This window comes from Leuciscus leuciscus (assembly GCF_965113295.1).
Source record: "Leuciscus leuciscus genome assembly, chromosome: 10".
Taxonomy (NCBI): Eukaryota; Metazoa; Chordata; class Actinopteri; order Cypriniformes; family Leuciscidae; genus Leuciscus; species Leuciscus leuciscus.
Window position 1 is genome coordinate 29,911,140 of NC_138734.1, and position 23,545 is coordinate 29,934,684.

At 38.6% G+C, this 23,545-nt stretch overlaps 2 protein-coding genes across 2 annotated transcripts in view; both read right to left on the reverse strand.

Moving 5' to 3' along the window:
• Positions 1 to 23,545, reverse strand: part of LOC309507535 (uncharacterized protein) — a 367,884-nt gene that overhangs the window by 230,475 nt on the left and 113,864 nt on the right. The window lies entirely within an intron of this gene.
• On the reverse strand, positions 743 to 6,981 carry lrrc4.2 (leucine rich repeat containing 4.2). Its single transcript, XM_082181692.1, has 2 exons — positions 5,676 to 6,981; positions 743 to 5,559 (listed from the first exon to the last, which is right to left on the reverse strand). Exon 2 carries the CDS (start codon positions 5,436 to 5,438, stop codon positions 3,501 to 3,503), a length of 1,938 nt encoding a protein of 645 aa, XP_082037818.1. The 5' UTR covers positions 5,439 to 5,559; positions 5,676 to 6,981; the 3' UTR covers positions 743 to 3,500.

The following is a 23,545-nucleotide window of genomic DNA, read 5'->3' on the forward strand; positions in this document are numbered from 1 at the left end:
TTTATCTGCTATATCAAAATAAAATATAAATAGGCTGTAGGTTGATCCAGTTTAGCGTCATATTTGTTTTGAAAACTGTAAAAAAATAAAAATAATCTAGAGTGTATATTTTACAATTTAGTTTTTAAATGTATGTTAATCTAGATAAATGATCAACTTTTACAGTATTAATTAATGATACCTAATGCATTAACTAATGTAAACAAATTTAACCTTTTGTAAAGTGTTACCATTATTTTTGTCCACTACTTTTTAGAAAAATGTGACTGGCTGTTGCATGTTGTTGCAGTGTATAAAACAGATTTACTTTTTAAATAAATAAATAAAAATAAATTTACTCTTAGAAAATTTGCCTCTACTGTCCAATGAAATTGTACATTGCAGTCGATTAGAACTGTACTTGGAGCAAACAACTGTGGAATATTCCTCTCTTTTTTTTTTTTACCGCCAAATCATGAGAGCTAATCTTTCTAACCTAGTAGAGGCCTCACCACTGTAATAATGCAAACCAGCATGCCACTCACCCATGGCCAAGTTGACCGTCAGAGCCCAGAACCATTGAAAGAAAAGTCCAGCACAGACACTTCATTAACTGATAAGCATCTGGTCAGCTCTCTTCTCTAAGGTCTGTCTCCCTCCTCATCTCTATTTATCAGTCTACAGAAAGCTAACGTATCAGTCAGCAGAAGGAGGCGGGTGAGGGGAAAATGCGATCCTCAAATCTGTCAGGATAATTGTGCGACTGATAAGTCTCCCATGGAGAATCCATCAAAAATGAGCCTTCCTCCATAGTGGGTCTCACACTGTGCTAGTGTTGACGCAGGAAGTCAATAATGTCAATTAGCGTAATAAAAGAAATGGGAAAAAAGCAAGAAAATGGTAAGCCAAATGGCGAAAGGCTGTTGTTGCTCGGATGCACATGCTATTCCCATTAAAGATCAAATATGGCTTTGTTATGAAGGAATTCAGAAATTGTGGTTTTGCTTTAGTTTAAATGATTTGGAAATGACAGGAAACTCCCATATAGCATCAACTAAGAAAAAATAAAATGGTCCAGAATATGATAGAAATAAAAACAACGTCAGCTTTATAAGGCTCATTTGCCTTTTGAAATGGTATTCAGCTGAACTTGGTCCTGGCATTACCATGAAAAAGAGATCTGCCATTTTGACCATATAACCAAGCCATAAAAGCCACGTCACATCAACCTACTCAGAACGAGTCCTACAGGCATTAAAGATTAAATTTACAAGCCTCATCATCCACAGATACAACACCGTAGTGTGCTATAAAGCCTCTTTCCTCTGAATAATGTAAAAACATAAGGACATGTAATGGTCTAAGGGTGTTTTTGTGTGTGTATCATTGCAGCGCTTGGGTGGGTGTGCTCTGGCCTGGCTCTGTTCCTACTGAGGGCAGTAAATTGCTGTGTGTGAGGGAGGTAAAGGCAGGGTTTCTGCAGCCACAGATCTACGGGTGCCCCTGCCCCTGATTACAGCCTGCCCCTACTCTGTCCCCCATGCTAAAAATGTACAGCATAATGGCACATTAGTGTCCACTGGAGCCTAAAAATGCTCCTACTTTCCATGACACCAAAATAAAATAGCTTATATTCGACACATGCTGAGTTTCTGACGATTGTTGTGCTAAAATATAATCTCTTTAACATTTTAATGCAAACTCTTGCCAGAATAATGCTGCTGAAGGAAAGGAAAACAATACTGAAAAGGAGATTTTTAGATACTGAGGGAATTTTTTTTATTGTAGATTTATTTAATTTCGATTTATGTAAGTCCTTAGTTAGGTTGAATGTTCCATCAGAAACAACCTAAATCCTAACCTTTAAATGTTTCTTTCAAATCTCTCTCTCAGCCTCTAATTTGGTAGATGTCGCAGGTTAAACAGATCAATAAAGGATTGTATTAAATGCTGCACTCAACCCTCTTAACATATGCTTCAGCTGAAGCACACTGCTTCCTGAGCTTTGAACGAGGCAAGCCATAACTTCATTATAAATGAGTAGAGATCACGTTTCAAATAACATTCAATCATTAAGCACTGCATCACAGGAAAATAGGCTGATGAGTTTGTGTGCATCTACAGTATGTGTGTCTACATACACAAACCCATCACATATCTATCGGGATTAAGACATTACCACATTCCTGTAGCCAGAAATGTGACCATATGAGAGTTCATTACAGTGTAAATCTAATTAACTGTATCAGTGAAATACATTTTCAGAAATGACAGAGAAGCATAGTGTTTCTATAACCTCTTATGTGGTCATCAGGATTGCATAATTAAGTAAATGTCCTACAGTTGAAAAAAAAGACAAGAGGAAGGAGTTTAGTTTAGAGAAATACAAACCAAATGTTTTCTTTTTTATTGTTGTAACCTCTGTAGACTCCTCATAAAAATAGCGTTGCTTAAAATAAGGACAAAAGAAAATTGCTGTTGGAACGATCTCCATAAAGGAAAGTCCATAATTCACACATTCATTTGAATCTCTTTCTCAATAAAGAAAATTTGAAACCATGTTAATGTATACCTGCAGCAAACCATCCAGTCACTGCAACCGTCTTGTAAGTCTCGCAAACTAACATCCAGTTGAGCCCTTGCACTACTAATCTGAGGCAACTGTTGTAATGCATTTACTAAATTAGCCCTAAAAGCCATTTAAATCAAAATTAACGCAGTACAGGATCTGAAAGAAACAGGAAAAGCAATCAAAATCCAACTCATGAAAAACCAAAGGATAGTCAATCCAATTTGTCAAAAACCAAGAGGAACATCAGAGAAATAGTCAGAGGGTTAAACTCAAAAAGCAAGCAGGATGTCTGTTCTGGAAACATATCGTTAAATGCTTGCTGCAAAACTATGGCGCAGCCTAAAAAAAAAAAAAAAAAAACATTTGGCTGGGAGCTGCAGAACAGCAGACTCTGTAAATCCAGCTGCTCCATTCTCTCTTGGTGTCCATCCTGTGTTTTGCAATGTTTTGTTTCCTATCTCTTAAGCAAGTCTCATTTATTGCAAGTATAACATTTGGCACAATACAAATGCTTGGTGCTTTTAGAAGATAAGCCTTTAAAGATCAATCAGTGGACAGTTACTTAGAAAGTTCTCTGTATAAATGGGACTTTACTGCATCATATACAGCATGGTCTAAAAATCACAGGTTGCCCCTTTTCAAACAAATCTGTCTCCGTTTGCAATGTCGTATCAGCATCATCACATTTTCCCATCTTAAATAAGAGTTACAAGTTAGAAAATAGTTTAAATTCATTTTCACTTTTGTATAATCTGTTTCTTGTATCATCCCATAGTGGATTAATTTATATATTTATATTAATATATTTATGTATAAGCATGTACAAGAAAAACAGTCTCATTTTTGCACTGGGTACAAAAGTAATTGCTGTCTTTTCTGTTGTGCATTCTATTGCATGTTTTCATGATGAACAGAATAAAAGACAGAGCAGGAGAAGGCTGTAGGAATGTTATATCTGTGTTTCCTGTACCTTCTCCTTTGTGTGAGTTTTGATCAGGTAGGGTTCAGGAACGGTGCTGATGGTGGGGCGGGGACGGTGCAGGGAGTTCCCGATGTTGTTTTCTGCCCAAGGAGCAGAGTGTGCTGGTCTGTAGGAGCTGTAGCTGGGTTTGTAGGTGCTATTGTGATCTCTCAGGCTAGGTAACATCATCCCACTTTCACCTGGTATACTTGTCCCTGCATGGGTGGTAGGAACATTCTCATCCATCTGAATGACCTCTATAGTCCTAGCAGCTGACACTGTGGCCCTTTGCTGGTGCCGTTTACGCAGCTTGTAGAAAGCAATAAGCATAGCGGCAGCGAGCAAGGTGACTGCCACAAAGCAGCCTATGATGATCTTGGTTGTCTTCATGACCTCGTCAAGACTGGCAGGTGGGCGTGTCGTTCCACGTACAGTCGGCACAGAGACCTGTCGAGGTGTTTGAAGTAAAACTGTCGGTGTAGAGATAAAAACTGGCTGAAAGACGGAGGGGGAGGCGGTTACCGTCTTTGGCTTGATCACTTCCTGTGGGGTGGGCTCTACTTCCTCCACTGTCACCGTAGTGAAATAACTCAGGTTAGAAGTGTTGAGCTCAGCCGCAGTCACATTCAGGTAGGCCGAAGCATTGGAGTTTCCAGCCATGTTGGTCACCATGCAGGTGTACACACCTGTATCTGCTGGGAGCACATTGGAGAAGTTTAGTGTCCCATCATTGAGCACTGATATCCGTGGGTGATTAGAGCCATGGGTCAAAACTGTTCCATTAGGCAGGAGCCATCTAACTGATGACATGGGGGCCGTACGGCATTTTAGCTCAGCTACACGTTCAGCAGAGATGTTAAGATCCCTTGGGGCATCCAATATGAAAGGTGCTGAGCACTGGAAAGTGCTCTGGTCCACCTCCACCAGGTAGCGTCCACGTAGGTAAGCAGGGGTGTGGCAGCGGCCACAGCAGGTGGAATTAGTGGGAATGTACTCTCTCAGCCACCAAGCCAGCCACACAACATCACAGTCACACCGCCAAGGGTTGTGGTGCAAATGGAGCTCTACCAGGTAACTCAAGGGCGCAAAAAGGTCATGCGGCAAAGAGCTAAGGTTATTATGGGCCAGGTTGAGCTCAACCAAGGCCGTGACATCATCAAATGCATTTCTCTCTATAGTGGTGATCCGAGAGTTCATAATCCACAGCTTTTTAAGGGATTTCAAACCCCTGAAGGATCCAGGTTTTATCTCTGGAAAGTAGTTCTCAGACATTTCTAGCTCCTCCAGCCCCACCAAAGGGGTCAGGACTGGCATCTCCCGCAGGTTACACATTCCAAGGTTTAAGTATTTCAAGTTGTATAATCCCTCAAAAGCACCCTCAGAAATATACTCCAGCTTCTTTAACTCTCCTAGATCCAGACGCATTAAAGAGGGAACGCGGTTAAATGCGTAGGAAGGTATGCTTTCGATAGGGTTGTTCCTGAGCCATAATTCCCGCAGTTTAGACAAGTATTCAAAAGCGCCACTTGGGATCACCGTCAATCGGTTGTCGAACAGCTCCAGTGTGTTGAGGCTGTTGAGGCCGCTGAAGGCCCCCACCTCAATTTGTCGAATAGAGTTCCTACCCAGTTGCAGTACCTCCAGGTGACGGAGGTGTTGAAATGTTCCAGCTTCAATTGTCTCTATGCTGTTCTCCATCAGGTTTAAATGGCGTGTGGTGGCAGGGATGCCAGGGGGCACTCGAACCAGGCCGCGCCTGGTGCACACTACCTTAACGAACTGGTTACCACAGGAGCAAACAGCAGGGCAGGTCAGTGGTCCGGAGGGGGTGGCGCACACACTCCACGATCGCACCATGAGGTAGACTGCACAGAGCAGGGCTGCGTTCCAGGCACGGTGCACAGTTACCTGCCACAAGAGACTCATGATGTGGCGCGTTCATAATTCAACATCGCGTGGGGATTCGGCTGGGGAACGGAGAACACTGGCCCTACCCTGGTTTGAGCAAGACTCTGCATCTGTTTGCCATCGACAGTGCAGGATGGTGCTGTGTTAAACACAGAGAGGGAAAGAGAGGGAGAGATGGAGGAAGAAAAAAGATGAGTGGAGAAGGGGAAAAAAGCTGACCTACAGAATAAATATGTTAAAATAGAAGGCACCTACCTCATTAGCTCTGAGTTGTCTTTAATATAATCCTTTATTTTGAAGCAAAACTCCAGCTCCATTCACTCATGTTTCCCACTAAGATCACTGCACAACATTTCAGTTATTTCTCTCATAAAAGTAAAGTGGAGCATGAACTGATTTGACAAAATGGCCCCTATTAATTCCACAGAGAAGCAGCATTTAGTGAAACTGGTTCAAGGGGTAAGGCCCAGTCAGTTAAGCAGGTGCACGCATCCAGTCAGCTTGGAAAAGATCTCCTCTCAGCTCCCCCATTGATTGTCCTTGGAAGGCGACGCTGAATACCATTGAACAATTTTCACAAGACTCCATTGCCAAAGTACATGCACATTAAAGGAAAATATAAAAAGAAAAAAAGAAAAGATAAGGGGGAAAAATCCTAAAGTCTTCTCAGATTTTTCTTTCCCCTTGCAGTAGACTAAGTCGCTTTTTTTTTTAGTTTGCCATCGTCCACCCCCCACAACACTTGTTCAGCTGATTAGCCGTGCGCTGATGAATCCAAAAAGGCTGACAGACGCACACTGCGGTCATTCCGTCTTGCTTTTTTAACTCACTCCGCTCTCCTGTCTGTCGCTGTAGCAGCTGCGGACTGCCGCGTGCACAGTTAGCAATAATCCATCAATTTCTCCGGAGGGGGGCTTGGGGGTGGTGTTGTGGGAGCAGAAGGGGGGGGGAGGAGGACGGGGGAGCAGCAGCAACAGCAGCGCAGCAGCGGTGAAGCTCTCACCCTATCCGCCGATCGTTTGCTCCTCGTGCTCTCTCTCTCTCACTCTTTCTCTGTCTGGCTTGCTCTCTCTCCTTCTTCCTTTCTCTCTTTTTTCCGTATCAGGAAAAAAGGATTGATGCCGCCGTGTGACGTGTGGCTAATTTCAGAGAGATACCTTGCAAAGGATTCCGTAGTTTGCCCTCCCTCCCCCTGTTGTGGATCCTGCGGTATTCCTTTATTTTCCCTTGTCTTGAGGTAGTAAGTTGTGGCAGTTCGCCTGCTCTGGCTGTGAGGCTGCGGGTTGGCAGAGGCTCTGCAGTGGGAGGTGGGCAGCAGAAAAGCACGCGAGGGAGAGAGAGAGAGAGAGACGCACAAACACGCGCGGCAGAGAAGACTGTCAACGGTGGCAGTGGCGAGAGCAGTGGTCCTCACCTCCAGCGCTCACCCTCCTTTCTGTATTTCTCTCTGTATGACTGGGTTGCAGGCGGCAGAGTCTTTCTCCTCCTTTTGTCCTTCAGTGGAAACGTGAATGTACTGCTGACGCATCCCGCTCAGAGCAGTGCATTGGTTTGATGCAGTGTTCTTGTGTATTAACACATTCTCCCCCTCCTCGCTGAGTGTACTGCCTCTCTTTCTTTCTCTCAGACACACACCAATACACTCTCCAAGTCTTCCTGATTCACTTTTCACAGTTTTTACGTCTCATTCTTAGATAGTTTTTTTTCATCTCCACTTGCCTCCTTTCTTTCTCCTCTCATTATTTTCTTTCTCATTCATCTCTGTCCAAACTTCTCTCTCATGCTGTCTTGTGCACATACACTTTCTAAGACTTTCCACTGTACACACTCTTTCCTCACATTTTCATAGTTAATTTGTTTAGCTATTTTTGTCTATGCTCCATTTCTTTCTCTCTGAAAACCTTTCTGTTGTATACTGTATATGGTGTTACAGTGGCATCATTTAAAATTTTATTTAAAATTTGAGAACTATGGAATGGGAGAGATGCTTCCTCGGAAAATACCATTATGTAAAGTGCATTTGCATTAAGAATGTATCTTCATACTTTCATTTGAGTTCTCCAGATGACAACAGACAAGCAAATGAAGATAAGCATGATACTATAGAAGGCTTCCAAGGATCACTGGTGTGACACCATCTTTGTGTGTTTGCTGACTGTGCTTGCATTGGTCAATCTTAAGGGACACCACAAAAGCACAGACTAGTGAGAAAGAAGCACAAAAAAGACTGTGAAGACTGGTTTGGTGAGACAGTAAAGCAACTTGAGTGGGTAAGGAAATAAGGTGGAGGTGTGTGCTGAAATTACAAAACTTGAACAAGACAATTTCACATTTCCCTGCCTTAGTGTAAATGGCATTGTCATAATTTACTCTCCAATACTCTCCTTATAATTTCATTTTTCCAATGTTGCACGAAAGCAATATGTGCAGGTTCCATACAACAAAAGTACAAAATAAATCAAAAAAGAGACAAAACTACTGTTTCGCTGACCGATATTTATCTTGGATTTTTGCTGACACCTATCTGTCTGGATGTATTATTGCACAAGCTAATATTTTTTTGTAACTGATGCCATTGTAAAAATAATTCCACCAGGAAAAGTGTATGCTAATAGGTGGTTTACTGAGAGAAATTAGTAAGATTATTGGATATTTTATTCTCAACACATCTGCCCCCATGAGGCAACCAGTTCCACATAAATGTAATCAGTTTTATTTAGGCTAGGCTACTGATATACAGGATTTCATGCGAGTGTACATTATTTTGAAATAATTTTTCAACAGTACATTTTCTTTGCGCAAAACATTTTTTAATGGTGGAAAATGTGTTTATATTGTTTTTCCTGTCTTCAGACATTTGCAAAGTGCAAATCTGTTAAGCTTTACCTTCTGTAGCATTTATAATTCACAAATTCAATTCTCATACATGTTCTCAAGTGAACTCGTGCTGACATTCGTTTTTCTCATGCTTCCAGTGGCTCTACAGGTTTTAGACCACTGAACTGGCCTTCTGTGCTGTCATCTGGAGAATGAGCAGCAGTGCTAGTTGACATCACACAAGAGACAGCTCTCTCAGGGGTCTTAACACCTCAGGAGCCCAGCTGAGTTCAGTCAGGACCACTGCTGCTCACATCAGCACGTCCATATTAGCCACACATTACATTTCTACTAGGCCTACATGCTACATATGTAGACTTTAGTTCTAAAGTTATTCATCCGTCAAACCAAATCACTTTTCATAACATTGCCCATCACTTCCCCTCTCCATCCTAGCCACCAGAGGAAGTGACATTTTTAAATCCTATGCACCAGACCAAATCACTTTAAACTGCACCAGAACTGGTGATGGTAAGCTCTCTCGCCTTCATTTGTTATGGTTGCTGAGTAGAGCTGCCAAAATCACAGAATGGTACTTTTGGACGGTGTCTTATCATCTGTTACAGAATTAGATGAAGAGTCATAGCACCGTTGGCTGAAGCTCCATGGAGCTTTTGCACACCGGGGAGCTGTATGAATTACCCTAGTCTGGGTGCACGGCCAATGCTTTGACCCTCTATTTAACAACTCACCAGTGGAGGTAATTGATGTCCATGGTGCAGATCTTAGTGCTAATATCATTATAGAGGTTGTATGCATGGAAAGGTCAGGATGGAGCATGCAAGTTCTTCTACGATTCGCTCTGCTTCACAGTGAGCTGCTGAGTTTATTGGAGGTGTCAAACGGCAACCATACAGCAAAGCAGCAAGGCGGAAAAGCTACACTTGCTGAAGAGACTGCTCATGATTGATTGCTAATGAATATAGGGGGAAAATGTAAATTTACCTTCCTGACTGACTATAAATCTACCATCTTTCTTTTAGTATAAATAGTATTTCGTCACCTTCCTAAAATAACTGCCTAAGTAATTTTTTGACAACAAATATTTTTTTTTGCAGAAGTCATCTCCTCATGATGCCCACATCCTCACTTGAACAGATCATGTAATTCTACCCCTGTAGTATAATGGCCTATGTCAAGAGTGTGACTTTGGCCGTTTTATTTTGCCTAAGTCAAAAGACAATTTTGAGAATTTTATAATTCTCAATTTTACAAGCTTTTCAAGATGGCAGCTGCATCAAGATGAACGAAAATCTACTCAACCTCTGAAGTTATTTTTCAGTTTTTAGTTTTTTTCTGAGAAACCTGAAAAAATGACTTTATTACATTAATTCGCTGTATGTCCAACAAGACTACACAAAATTGATTTTCACTTTTATATGGTGCTAATTCTTTTAGTGGTCACAAAGTGTTCAGATACTTGAAATTATACTCACATACCACATTTTACACAAGATAGCATTGCTATATTCAGTCATACCGATTTTATTTCATAATAGGCGATGCCACTCTGGCTTATTTGTGATTGAAGAAACTTTATATAATTGCCCTCAATCTGGCCTACTAAGAGAGCTAGCTCTACATGGAAAAAAAGTAGATATATTTTATACCTAAAACTTTTTTTTAACCCAACACAATGCTAATTGGGAAAATAAACTAGCTCAAAATGTTATTTTTCAGTGTCATGTGAAATTGTAAAATAGCGAGGCTCTCTCAGGGGACTTGTCATAAAATATTTCCCCTTTCGCAGAGATACCATCACAAAATGTTCACCACAGATGAATGTGTTTAATATTTTATTAAATAATAAATTATTATTATTTTTTTTTAAAATTTTTTTTTATTGCAGAACACGGTCAACGTATGACAAAAATTAACTATATACAAAACCAGGGATTGCATAAGTACAAAAAAAAGAAAAAAGTTTTTTCATAAATAGTGGTGTTCTGTATATTAATTTGGAGTGTCAATTTTAAAAATAACATTAAAAACTGAATAGATTTAGTTACACCCCTTGACTTGAAATGTTAGTCTGTCAGGTTTTCTTAGATGTTCGATCAGCATATCAGATCATTAATTTGTTTGGGATTTTTAATCAATTGAAAATCTTAATATTACTGTATGCACCACAAAGTGAATATGTGATCTTGGCTGCAATGGCTGCAGTTGCTGTGACAACAGTTTGCATACATTTAAATATAGGTTTTGGTCGCATTATTTTATGTTTTTAACACTGAACTGAAATAAGCAGGGTGTTTTAGATCAGTGATTCCCTAGCTGGGATGCATGTTTCACTTGGTTATTATTATATTTTATTTTATAACATGTTTCAGTTCCATTTTAAGGAAATACAATTTGTAAATAATATTATGTGCAATGCAATTGTGTGGATTACTCTTGTAGCTAAATATGTGTACTTGGAATAACTAATACATAGTGTAAAAATATCTTATAGAAACTCCCATTGGATTTGTTATGTTTCCGTGCCAGCTTACAGCTCTAGAGACCGTATTTGTGTGTTTGAGAACATGAGTGTGGTTTTGTTTGGTGACCTGGTTGTGGGAAGCTGGTAACAAACAGATTCTGGAGGGGTGTTTGAGGGGTAGATAGATGGAGGATGGTGGCTGAAATGGGCCCATGTCAATATCATTCCCTCTGTTCCACATCCCCAGATACCTCTCTCCCATGCAGATTGAATATGTGGCATGGCGTGTCCCAGTTTCTGTGGCAGTCATATTTGGCGGTCACTGTGAAGGGTGTTAGTGAGCCACAGCGGCCGAGGGGAGTGGATTGTGATGACACCACAGCGCATTCAGTCTGAATATCGGTCAAACTCTGCCTCTGTAACATTTAATAGTACTCGTCGTATACACACTTCATTACGGTAATTACTGCAGAGTGCTGATCATAAGACATGTTGTTTGTTCCGGTTGGGAGGGGAAGGGGTTCTGATGGGCGATCAGTGAAAGTGTTCAGAGTGAATGAATGAATTGGCTCTTGGCTACGAGGCTGTGGATCCTCTATGCTTAGCATAGCATGTTAGCAAAGTGCTGCTCTCAGTACTTTGGGTTCAGTAGGATCGATCTGGGCTGTAATGATGAAATCCCTTTCTGCTCTCCTCACCCTCCATTTTTTTTTTTTTTTTTTTTTTTTTTTTTGGAAGAGGGAGGTTGGTTTGATTTATTAGCTGTCTGAATTTGCTTACCCTCATCGACCCTGCTCATGGTGTCATGTAGAGATGTGGGTGTTGTTGAAAGGTTAGGGTCGACACTACTTTATCTCTCTATTTGCCCTATGATCAGTGCTGCTTGACTTACAATGAGCAGTGGTGCCAGTATCTGTTTTCACATCCAACTATGAAACGCAATGCACCTAACTGGCCATTGTCCAGATCTTTTATAATTCAGATCAGTTTTATCAGAAAATTCGATTTTCTGTCCTGATCGTCTGACAGTAACAGGATATGAGATTACTAATATTTTTCTTTTAATTGGTATGCTAAAGGTGAGCTTGATTCAGAGCTTGTTTTAAATGGGCGTATCATGAGGATATATCATATTTCCCTGCTTCTTTCGAAATAAAAGAGCTTAACTTTAGTATTTGAAATTATTCTGTCGATAGTTACACTACTGTTTAAAAGTTTAGGGTCAGTTAGATTTTTTTATGCTCACCAAGGCTGCATTTATGTGATAAAAAAATACAGTAAAAAAAGTGATATTGTCAAATAATATCACAATTTAAAATGGCTGATTTCTATTTTAAAATATTTTAAAATATAATTTATTCATGTGATGGCAAAGAATTCTAAAATAATGATCTGATGCTTGAGAAACATTTCTTGTTATCATCAATGTTGAAAACAGTTGTGCTGCTTAATATTTTTGTGGAAAATAGCTTTTTTTTTTTTTACTGGATTCTTTGATGAATAGAAAGTTCAAAAGAACAGCGGTTATTAATTTTTTTAAACATTATAAATACATTTACTGTGACTTTTGACCAATTTGATGTTGCTTAATAAAAGTATTCATTTGTATAATAATTTTAATTGATATGCAATTTATGCAAATACAACTTTTTTCAAACTTTCATACAAAGTTTCTCTTGACAAATTTTAGTCATGTAAAACTGAATTTCATTAGTTGACCTCAGGGGGAAATTAATAATAATAATAAAACATATGTATGATATGGCCCTTTTAAGTCACTGATTTACTAACCTTACTAAATAGCAATAAAAATAAGTTAAAGCTGTTGTTTCACTTTCAGCTATAAGATTTCAACATTTTCAAATCACATTTAGGCCTACTTAAATGTGCACAATGCAGCTTGATGTATTGCATGGAATTTCAGTTGAGTGAATTCTGAATTAGCTCTTTAACAAATGTCTGGTTTTCTCAAATATCCTTAATCTGCACTCTCAAAATCTGCTTGCAGCAGTTGCCTGCACGACTCATTTAACATAAAAACCCTTTGTTTCAAACAGAATTATTCATTCAGACACAGTGGGAGTGCAGCTTAAGATTTCAGCAAAATCTATAAGTCTATGAGCTTGTTCTTAGCAGCGCCACTTTATCTTGCTTTTGTTTTCGTCCCCGACTACTCAAGCCTGGCTAATCGTATTTGTGATTCTGATTTCTTCAGTGATTGATTTTGCATGTCTGAATTAAAACTCACTTCCTGCTTCCTGTTGATTAATGCTGTGTTTGCAGAACAGATTTAGTTGATCTTGTTGTTCGTAGACTAATGTCCTTAATTATTTGGGGACCTCATTTGGTGTGGCGTGGTTTTGCACAGATGATTAAGGGCGCCTGCACATCAGAGAAAAACTCTGGGCGTTTGACGGATAGGAATGGCAAAATTGCTTATTGAGATACAAAAAAAAACAAAAAAAAAAACAGTTCACTTTTAAATCAAGTCAGGATACAGAAAGTTGGAATTTCAACTTTCTGTATCCATTGGTCAACCTCATTGGATGCCTACTTTTGAGTGTTGTAGTTTTAATGTTAAAGTTAAAAATGTTTTAACTTTCAGTTACATGAAAGAGCATCACTTTATCAAACCCTTTTAGTCCCATTCAAATCAATGGATTTGTAGTGTTCACTGAAGCAGCATTAACACTAATATGTAGACACCCTAAGGCTGAGTTCATAAGGAAAGAGCAGAACTCTTGGTTTCAGTTTTTGCTGCATATTCACTGTAATTAGTCCCCAGAGCCGGTGGCAATACCAATAGCAGGATGATGGTGGTGGTGATGATGAATCATCCTTTTATGGTTTCTGCACTGTTCACTATCCATTTCTTGAAATGAAAGCATGTTGATATTGAAAAATGTTTATTGAAAAATGTTATAGCAATCATGTTAAAATAATTTGCATCAAATTTAACATCAAGTTTGAAAATCAGATCATCGAACTTTTATGAAAAGATCAACCATGCACCTTTGGTGTAGTTTTAAAGGGTCCAGTAAACCAAATCCATCAGTTTTAGTCAAAATATGTTAGGTATAGTTTACAGTAGAGAGATATTGAGTTTCCTTTGTTTACATCATATTTTCATAACAAATTATCATTCATGTATTTCTCCTAAATAAACGCACTCTTAGAGTCACTTATTTATTAACTATCATGTTTGGTATATGGAGACTCACCAAATATGTTTCTGCTGCGAATGAGTCGTCTGTAGTCAGATTCAGCTACATCCACAAAACAAATATATTTTGTGATGAGAGTCTATGTAAGTGTAATGATTCTAGCGAGAGGTATTTTATATGAATCCAGTTGCAGGAGCTTTATTGAAATTAACATAGGACAAGCAAGATTACTGGACTGGTGAGAATAAACAGGTTGCACAGCACAGAATTGATACAGGAAAGTTTTTCACAGGTAAGGATTCACAGGTAAGGCTTTATATAGTATTTGGAACAATGCATCAAACATAACTCTGGTAAGTATCCACAGGTAAGATATCTCAGTCTTTGAAACATGGCATCAAACATAATTCAGGTTGGTATTCACAGGTAAAGTCATTCAGTTGTGACTCGAAGAGCAGAATGCATCTCAAGTAAGTTTTCACTGGGATGGTTCAGAATCAAACTAAAACTTAAAGGGATAGTTCACTTTGAAATTAATTTTTGGTATGTTTTAGCTTACCTCAAGGGCATCCAAGATGTAGGTGTCTTTTTTTCCGCAGTAGTTTCAATTTTTATATTTTTAGGTCAAACCGTTCTTGTCTGTCAGTCATATAATGCAGGTCTATGGTCATTATCTCAAAACACAAGCACAGAGTCCAAATTAAAACAATTCCCCGTCGTCCAAATTAAACAATTCCCCATCGTAAGTACACATTGATGGCCTAAGGCACGAAACGAGCGGTTTGTGTGAGAAAACGAACAGTATTTATATCGTTTTTACCGCTTATACACAGCCATGTCCGAGTGATCTGATCTGAAAAAAAGACACCTACATCTTGGATGCCCTTGAGGTAAGCTAAAACATACCAAAAATTTATTTCAAATTGAACTATCCCTTTAACCTGTGTCCTTCGGAGTATCAAACGTCATAACAGGAAACATTCGGTGAGGTTGGTCCTTTGGAGACGAGCGCAGTAAGTATCCTTTACAACATTCAAAGCCAGACCAAGTCTGATCTTCATTTCAACGTTTACGTATGCTGAGTGGGTGGATGACGGAACAGAGTCCAGGAACAGGCTGTGACATTAAGATAAAAAAACAAAAAAACATGATTGAAGTAAGTTACGTCATAATGAAGTGTGTCATTATGTGGTTTTCATAAGATTCAAAACGTGGTTCATACATATTTAAGTCTGTCTTGAAAGAAGTTACATGCAGTCTGTCAGTATGTGGTTTTCATAAGATTCGGTACTATCTCTGAATTGAACCTGATAGTTCTCAGTAACTGATTCCGTTAGTTTTGGCTTGTGCAGCATCTACTTCACTTTCTCTCAAGGCCTGTGGAGTGGGTGTTTCTACACTCACTGAATGACTCTTGGCACCATCAATGAAGCCCTGTATATGGGCCTTCACTAAGTCACGAATACAAATATCTATGCCAGCCACAGTCTCTGGGAGCTTAATGAGGAACTTGCCAGGCATTTCATTTTCACTCTGTTTTTGGGGCCATTGAGTTACCCTGCTCAGAACTGTCCATTGACTGTTCTATAGAGTAGTTGGTCCCTGTATAGGAAACTCAGTCCCCTGGTGCCTAATTATGAAACTCTTCTCCTGTCTTTAGCTCAGAAGGAAAGTTCAGGTTTCCTGATGCTCAGAAGGAGAATGCCTTTCCTGAAGTCCTCCTGTGTGTCTGGGCTCTGGTACTCCAGGACTTGAACTGTTCGACATCACAATGCTGTTGTGTAGATTCGTCTATCATCTCTCTATCTATATCTTCACCACAAATACTTGTATTTTCTCATGAGATTTGGTTGTATCCAGGAACATGTTCCAACGTCATTGCTGATAATTTATAAATTTGTCAACTTGTTAAATATATTGTAAACCTTTTTATGTTCATGAAAGTATAATTATTGAAGGGTAGCGTTAATGTTAGCGCTTTAGGCTGTGTAGTAGACCATATTAATTTGGTAGCAAAACTAGGAATGAACTAAGCCATTGCTGTCAGTAAAACATGAGCTATGGATCTCTACCCAACAGGACTATGCAAAAGTCTGTGAACCTGTGGCTCATTTTCATTCTAATAGCATGAGTCTACCCTGCATATATGCCCGACATATAGTCTCCCACATCTTGAGTCTGGTATTCCTATGTGCCGTCGGAAATGAGGGAATCTCCCATGAAACAATCAGCCTCATAGTTTCAAGGATCCTTTTTATATTTCCTCTCCAGTCATATGCAAATGCTACATTTGCATGCAGAACTGAGATTGGCTGCTTGCAATTAACATTCTGGTAATGTCTGAATTCATTATCCTGGTGTTGCTCTGCCAGCAGTTTGCAGTAAAAAGGGACTTTGTCAATGTTTGATGTTTGGTAAAGAGATGTTAATTACAGTTGCACGAGACCCTGATTCTCTCCGACTTTCAACCAGAGCACAAAAGGCTACTGTGAATGATTTCAGACAGCAGACTTTTGCATGTTATTTGGCGATCCTTTAAAGTAGTAAGACACAATCAGCATTTTCAGCTTTACTTCGGTGGGAGGCCATAAATGAATAGTCAAGTAAATTAATTAAACACTGACTGAAGGCCCAGAGTTTAGATACATGAGCCTGGCTTTGCTGCATATGTCTGTATCCGTAGTTTCTTTCATAAACAACATGTCTGAATTTAAAAATCTCTCTGATATTATATAAACTGATATAATATATACCATACAAATATGTAATTTAGTTCTTACTTGCTAACCTAATAAAGCTTGAGTATATGGCAGTGAGAGAGAATGAAAATATTTCATGTCATCCATAAATTGTTGCCTGACTCATCTAGAAGGATTTTAATGCAGTAAACCTAAAAAAGATACTTTTAAACTTTGGCACAGACATTGAGAGTGATTGGTCCTTGTTTTTGAGATGTAGAACGCTTGAAATTTGGAAGTCGAAGACTAGGAAAAGAAGAGAATATGTACTATAGTCTCCATCAGAAATCTTACTGTGTTCCTGTAGCTCAGCGGGTGAGGATGACGTTAGCAATGCCAAGGTCAAGAGTTAAATTCCCAGAGAATTAATTAATTTATTTTGACAATAAATGCATTCTAACACATTTGCTGTACATTTAGTATGAATACTATAGGAATTAGAAAGGAAAGAAGCGTCGTATGCTTATTTGTTTGAACAAAAAGTAAAAACTGTAAAATATAGAACTATTATTACAATTAAAATAGCTCACTATAATTATTTCAACTACAATAAAATAAAAGCTTTCTATTTTAACATTTTTAAAAATGTAATTTATTCCTATGATGGCAAAGCTGAATTTTCAGCATCATTACTCCAGGCTTCAGTGTCACATGATCTTTCAAAAATTATTCGAATATGCTGATTTGCTGCTCAAGAAACTTGTCGAATATCGTTGTTCTGCTTTAATTTCTTTTCTTTCTTTTTTTTCTTTTTTTTGTGGAATCCATGATACACCTTTTTTAAAAGGGTTTTATTCAGAATAGAAAGTTCAACATTTATTTGTTTTGTAACAATGTAAAATGCTTTACTGTTGCTTTTGATCAATTTAATGCTGAATAAAAGTAATATATAAAACTCACCCCAAACTGTTGTATGGTATACATAATAATAATTAATGATGATGATGATGGTTATTAAAAGAGAAGTTAAATTGTGACATTAACTAAGCATGAATATGAGTCAATTTTTTTTTATTGTTATGAAAAAAAAAAATTGTTTCCTTTCCTATAAATGTTTTATGTTGATGTCTTTTAAGTAGTGAACATTTAACTAAACATCACATCCGGGTGTCAAAATGTCACACAGTTTTCTCCAAACTGTGATACTTTAATGGTTTTTCTCTCCTTTAAAAAGAAGTACTTTAAAGTGAAACCAGCCTTTCAAAGATCTCAGTGTGTTTGTATGGATGGAGGGCAGCCTGACTCACTCCAGCTACACAGAAGCTACAGTGGGGCAGTGAGAGTTGAGACAGGTGAAAATATGATTGAGGGCTCAGCGATAAATCCTGTAAACTGGAGGTTCTGACCTGTGGTAATATGTTTCCTATGACAATGCAATTCTGGATTTCCCCGAGGTGCTCCGGGCCTCTATGGAAGAAAAGCATTCAGCAGCTTTCTCTAAATTGAAGTCAATAATGGCAAGTCGTTTATTAAGTGTTCTCAGATACTCTGGGCAGCTTCTGGAAGGGCCGCGATTGAGTTTTGAAAATATAGCAGACAAATAGGAATTGATCTATCACCCCATATGAAAAAGGCAACAAAATACAAATATCAGCTTTAGAGCGGTAATCAAATGTTTCAGCTAGGCTGTTTTATGAATATATTCAATACAAACCTTTTCATGATCCCTTTTAATATATTTGCCTCTTTTCTTGGATTACAGGATTACAGAAGATTGTATTGGCTCTCTAGTGACTCATTCCACATACAAGCTTAATGTGTCGAGCCTTTAAGATTCATACAGGAGAGCAGAGCAAGTGTGGAAGGAAATATGTCTTGTTATTGAGATACAGCCAACCTCATTCAATCTCAACAACAGTGCCAGACGTCAATACTTTTACCTATTGACCCTATGAAATGCGTTATAGGTACTGAGTTCATTGTTTTTATCAGCCACTTTAAAGCAGTTTTCCCCTTTTTTTTATGTTTGCAGATTTTACAGTCGACTGATCATTGAGGACTGGAACGTAAATAAATTAGTTTGGATTAGTTTGATTAACATTAATGTGGTAATCTCACAAAAAACATCAATATTTGCCAACACCATTAGACACGAAAATAATGTGTCAAATATTTATTATAAATATTGACAAATCTGGTATTGCGTCAGTGAATGAATGAATTTCAAATCTATTTGCAGCTCTGTTTATTGAATTGTCACTACAACTAGACAATATAACTATGTTTTACTATAATTTGCTTGTCACGTATGCATTAAATGCATTCGGCAATATATTTATTATTTGTGTGATGTAGTTCACCTTATGTTTGTTAGACGTCTTATTGAACTCTTAACAGGTAAAATATGGAAAGAGTACATCAGGATGAAGATAGACTTTGATATTGCATTAGTGGTTAGTTGTGAGCATACAGTAGCTGTCTTCCAAGAAGTTGACCAGGGTTCGATTTGCAGCCAACGCGTTGCCTTAAGCATTCTTGTGGCTCAAAAAGTACAGTATGTTGCTAGTAACACCAAGGTCATGGGCTTGATGCCCAGGCAATGCTTGAATTGATAAACACGATACCTACCTTCGATGCAATACAAGTCACTTTGGATAAAACCATCTAACAAAAGATAAATTTACTATAAAGACTTTTTTATCTTCTTCATTTTTTAATGTTTTTTTTAAACAAGCCTTTATCATCAATAATACTTTTTTGTTTCTCAAGTAAATGTATCTTGATTTAAAGGATAATTCCGGTCTTTAACACCTTGGGCCCTATTTTAACGATCTGAAACGCAAGTGTCAAGCGCAAAGCGCAAGTAAGTTTTCCCGGCGGGATAAATGACTCTTGCGCCAGGCGCAAATCTAAAATGGGTTGGTCTGAAGTAGCTTCATTATTCATAGGTGTGGTTTGGGCGTAACGTGAAATAAACCAATCAGAGCGTCATCTCACATTCCCTTTAAGAGCAGAGGCGCTTTTTCCATAGCGGATTGCTATTGTAACGGCGGATTTGCCAGGCGCGCGCCAGGAGCGGTTCACAGCCAAGGAGAGCAACGCTCTCGTCACGGCCGTAAAAGAGAGAAGTTACATTGAAATGGAGAAACCCACCCAAATTAACTTCGGTTAAACAGGCGTATGATAATTTGGGTAAATGTGTAAGCTAGATGTATGCTTTTATAATAAATTGTCTATCTAATTATCTATCTAATTATCTATCTATCTATCTATCTATCTATCTATCTATCTATCTATCTATCTATCTATCTATCTATCTATCTATCTATCGTAATAATGTATGATTTGCAAAAATGAAAACTGCTGCTTCTGTGTAGATGAGAGAATCAAAGTGTATGCGCGTTGTGCACACGCTACATTGATTATGGCCAAGCATGCGCCCTTAAAATAGCATATGAATAACATGCGCAACGCGCCACTGACTTTAAACTATTTTTTCCTGGTTAGTGGCGCAATTGTTTTCTAAACCTGCAAAATAGCATGAAGGAACGTTTGCGCCGGAACACGCCTCCTCTTTGCGCTGAACCGCCCCCGGGAGCGCAAGTCTATTTCTTAGTTAACCGACGTGCTTCTGTGGAGGGAAAAGTCTGCTTTGCGCGGGTGCAAAATAGGAATGATACATGCGTCGGTGTACAAAGTCACTTGCGCTGGGTGCAAGATAGGGCCCCATGAGTCTATTTTGTAGTTTGTTATGGATGAACTAGAGTGGTGGACACATACATTTTGACGATGGGTCCTGTCTCGACTTTTTGACTCTTTTAGAATCGTCTTTGACCGCTTCAGAGTGGCTGTCTATGGACATGCACGAACATGTCCTTAAAACAACCCTTAACGTTCGTTTTCAAAACTGTGCAACTCACCGAGTGGTTAGTGGTGTTCGTTGATGATTAAAAACAAATATATCGGCGCAATGTATGATTTCAATCCATGTTATTTGCTATAGTGGAACAATGTTTTCAGATACCTCACAACCGCGTATAAACTTCCGCTCGATATTTGAGTGTGAAGCGTTAGCACACTCCCGACCACTTGATGGCGACAACCACTTTGCCGTACAACTCGGTGTCTAGCGCATAGAGCACAATTGCTCTGCTCACGCTAGCCTTCTGAGAGACGGAGAACTGAGCAAAAAGACTACAACCAAATGTAAACAGCCCCCTTTTCCGTTTCCGGTAGCGCAGTAATATCAACGAGCAATGAGTCCTCCAACAGAAATCAATGGGATTTTACAAAATGACAAATAAAACACGACAGAAACTGTATTTCGCTACGAACGTTAAGGGTTGTTTTAAGGACATGTTCGTGCATGTCCATAGACAGCCACTCTGAAGCGGTCAAAGGCAATTCTAAAAGAGTCAAAAAGTCCACCACTCTAGTTCATCCAAAACAAACTACAAAATAGACTCAAGGTGTTAAATACTGGAATTATCCTTTATGTTTTTTTATTTAACCTTCATTTATTTAACCAGGCAAGTCACTTAAGAACAAGTTCTTATTTTCAACAACAGCCTGGCAATTACAGAAAATGGAAAACAAGACAAAAAAATTCAGCAAGATTTTTTTTTTTTTTTTTTTGCAGTGTTATAGTGCCACTTTGATCAAATAAGGTGATTAACTGATTTATTTTATTGGAAATATTATTTTTGAAACTAATAATATGTAAGGTTGTGGAACAAGAATCAGTAACCTGCTGTTGTGACAAGCCTCGAATTAACCAAATACTTTGTTACTGCATCTTGTCATATTTTGTACTGTACCAGTCTTTGACAGAATGTATTTATAAGTTAACTCTCACCTGACAAAGGCCATTAGCTTGATAACTTAACATTAACATTTCATTTCAACACGAAGCGCATTGGCACGGCTAAATCCCGCAGGCCCTCGGCCTAAATGACTGGACAGTTGCATGAGGGCTTTGTTGGGGGCTTTGGAAGGGAGGGCAGTACGAGTTTAGCATTGCAATTGGAATCGATTTCCAGACATGGCCCATTACATGTGGATTACAGGATGACACACTCTCATACACAGCACTAAAGCTTTCTCTCAGGAGACACGGGCTCTGTGGCCTAACCTGCCTTATAAGTAACATGCCTTATACTTGCGTCACATTCAGCTGATGGCTGTTTATGACTGCTTACATGCATGAAATATGACAGGAAGTCGTGGCTGTCACAGAGGCATGCATGCCATTAATTATGGCCGATTCAGTGACCTTTGAATTTATCTGCATGTTCCAGGGCAGTTATTAAAAGAATAGTTATGTTTTTAAAGGGACAGTCTCCTACATAGCCTTGTGCAGTGATGATATCAGTTGTTAATACCATGGTGCAGATTTATTGCCATATTATTACTTCTTCCATGGTATTTATGGTACTTCAAAGATATAACGCCTACTGTACAAAAATATACTGTGATGGTAACATGATGCAGTGATGGTAAAACCATGGCACTTTGATATATGCCATAGAACTGAAGTCTTAGGGTATTTATAAAGTACTTCCAAGAAAACCAGGGTAATAGCATGGTATATGTTAAAAAATAAATTAAATAAAAACATGTTACTAAATGTAGTACATTGGTATTTACATTGTACTCAATGGTACATCCAATAATACTATAACCATGGTACATGTTCAACAACAACAAAAAGGTAGCATAGTATGGCATTGTTTTGGTCATGTAACATGGTATTCTTTGATGTTCCATGTAAAAACCTTGGTAAATTAATTTCAATAAAATAAATGTTTAGAATTTTTACTCAAAATAACTTAAAAAATGCTGTCATAAAACCTGCTTAACATCACATTCCAATTAAATTTTACACATTTTTCTTTATGATTTTTGGAGGTACAGACTATGAATTACTTTATAATTTACGGGGAAAATTACCAAAAAAAAAAAAAAAGGACATTCCCTGCGTTGCAATCACATTTGATTATACCTTATATAAACTTTATATAATTCATTGTCACCGTATTGAAACATTTTTAACAGGATATTTGTGTATGGCACATACAGTATCAAAGAACAACAGTATTGCTGCAAAATTTACTTTAAGAGAAATATGTCCAAAATGGCAATACTGCTATATGGTACATGTCCAAAACAATGATTAGTATGGTACCACGTCCTAATAGTACTAGTATCTTGTACAAAAATATAAATAATAATAATAATGATAATAAAAAATAAAATAAAAACATTTTAGGATTGAACCATATTATTATGTTATCTGAGAAGAATAAATGACAGGTAGAGTGGCATGCTGGAGAGTAGTTGCCTAGTTAGACAAGGCTTTAAGCTCATGTGTCATCTCTCTCTCTCTCTCTTTCTCATGTGTGCACATGCTCTCTTTACTCAGCAGAAGGTGGCACTGGGCGTTGTGTGATGCCATGTGCCGCTATGCCTTGTCCAACACTGGCATCATGCCCGCTCCCTCCTCTGCTCCGTTAAGGAGCTCATAGCCTCAGTAGAGTGTATGTATATATGTGTGTGTGTGTCTGAATGAGTGAGTGATTCTCTTCTGCATCTTTTAAAACATGCTATATTTATGGATGAGTGTGTGTGTGCGTGTGTGCACATGAGCATATGACAGCCCCATGGCTCTGGATTTGTGAAGATGATAAATGTGGGGTTGTTTCACACCCTGGCCTGTCTGAGCACTATTTAGTGAGCAGAAGATTGTCCCTGACAGGACATCGTCCCCGTCAGCCTGCATCTCCAGGCTTCAGCACTTACCTTCCCGTAGCAAGTCCTTAACACAATTAATACTGAATAACAGGTCCTCTTCCTTTTATTAAGACTAATCGCTGCTTATTAATGAGAGGGGCGCAGTGCTCCGCCCACGGGTGTCAGAGAAAAATGAGCTACCAGTTTCAGTCTACTGGTCTTTTTTGTTCCTGTAGGCATGTAGTGCAAACT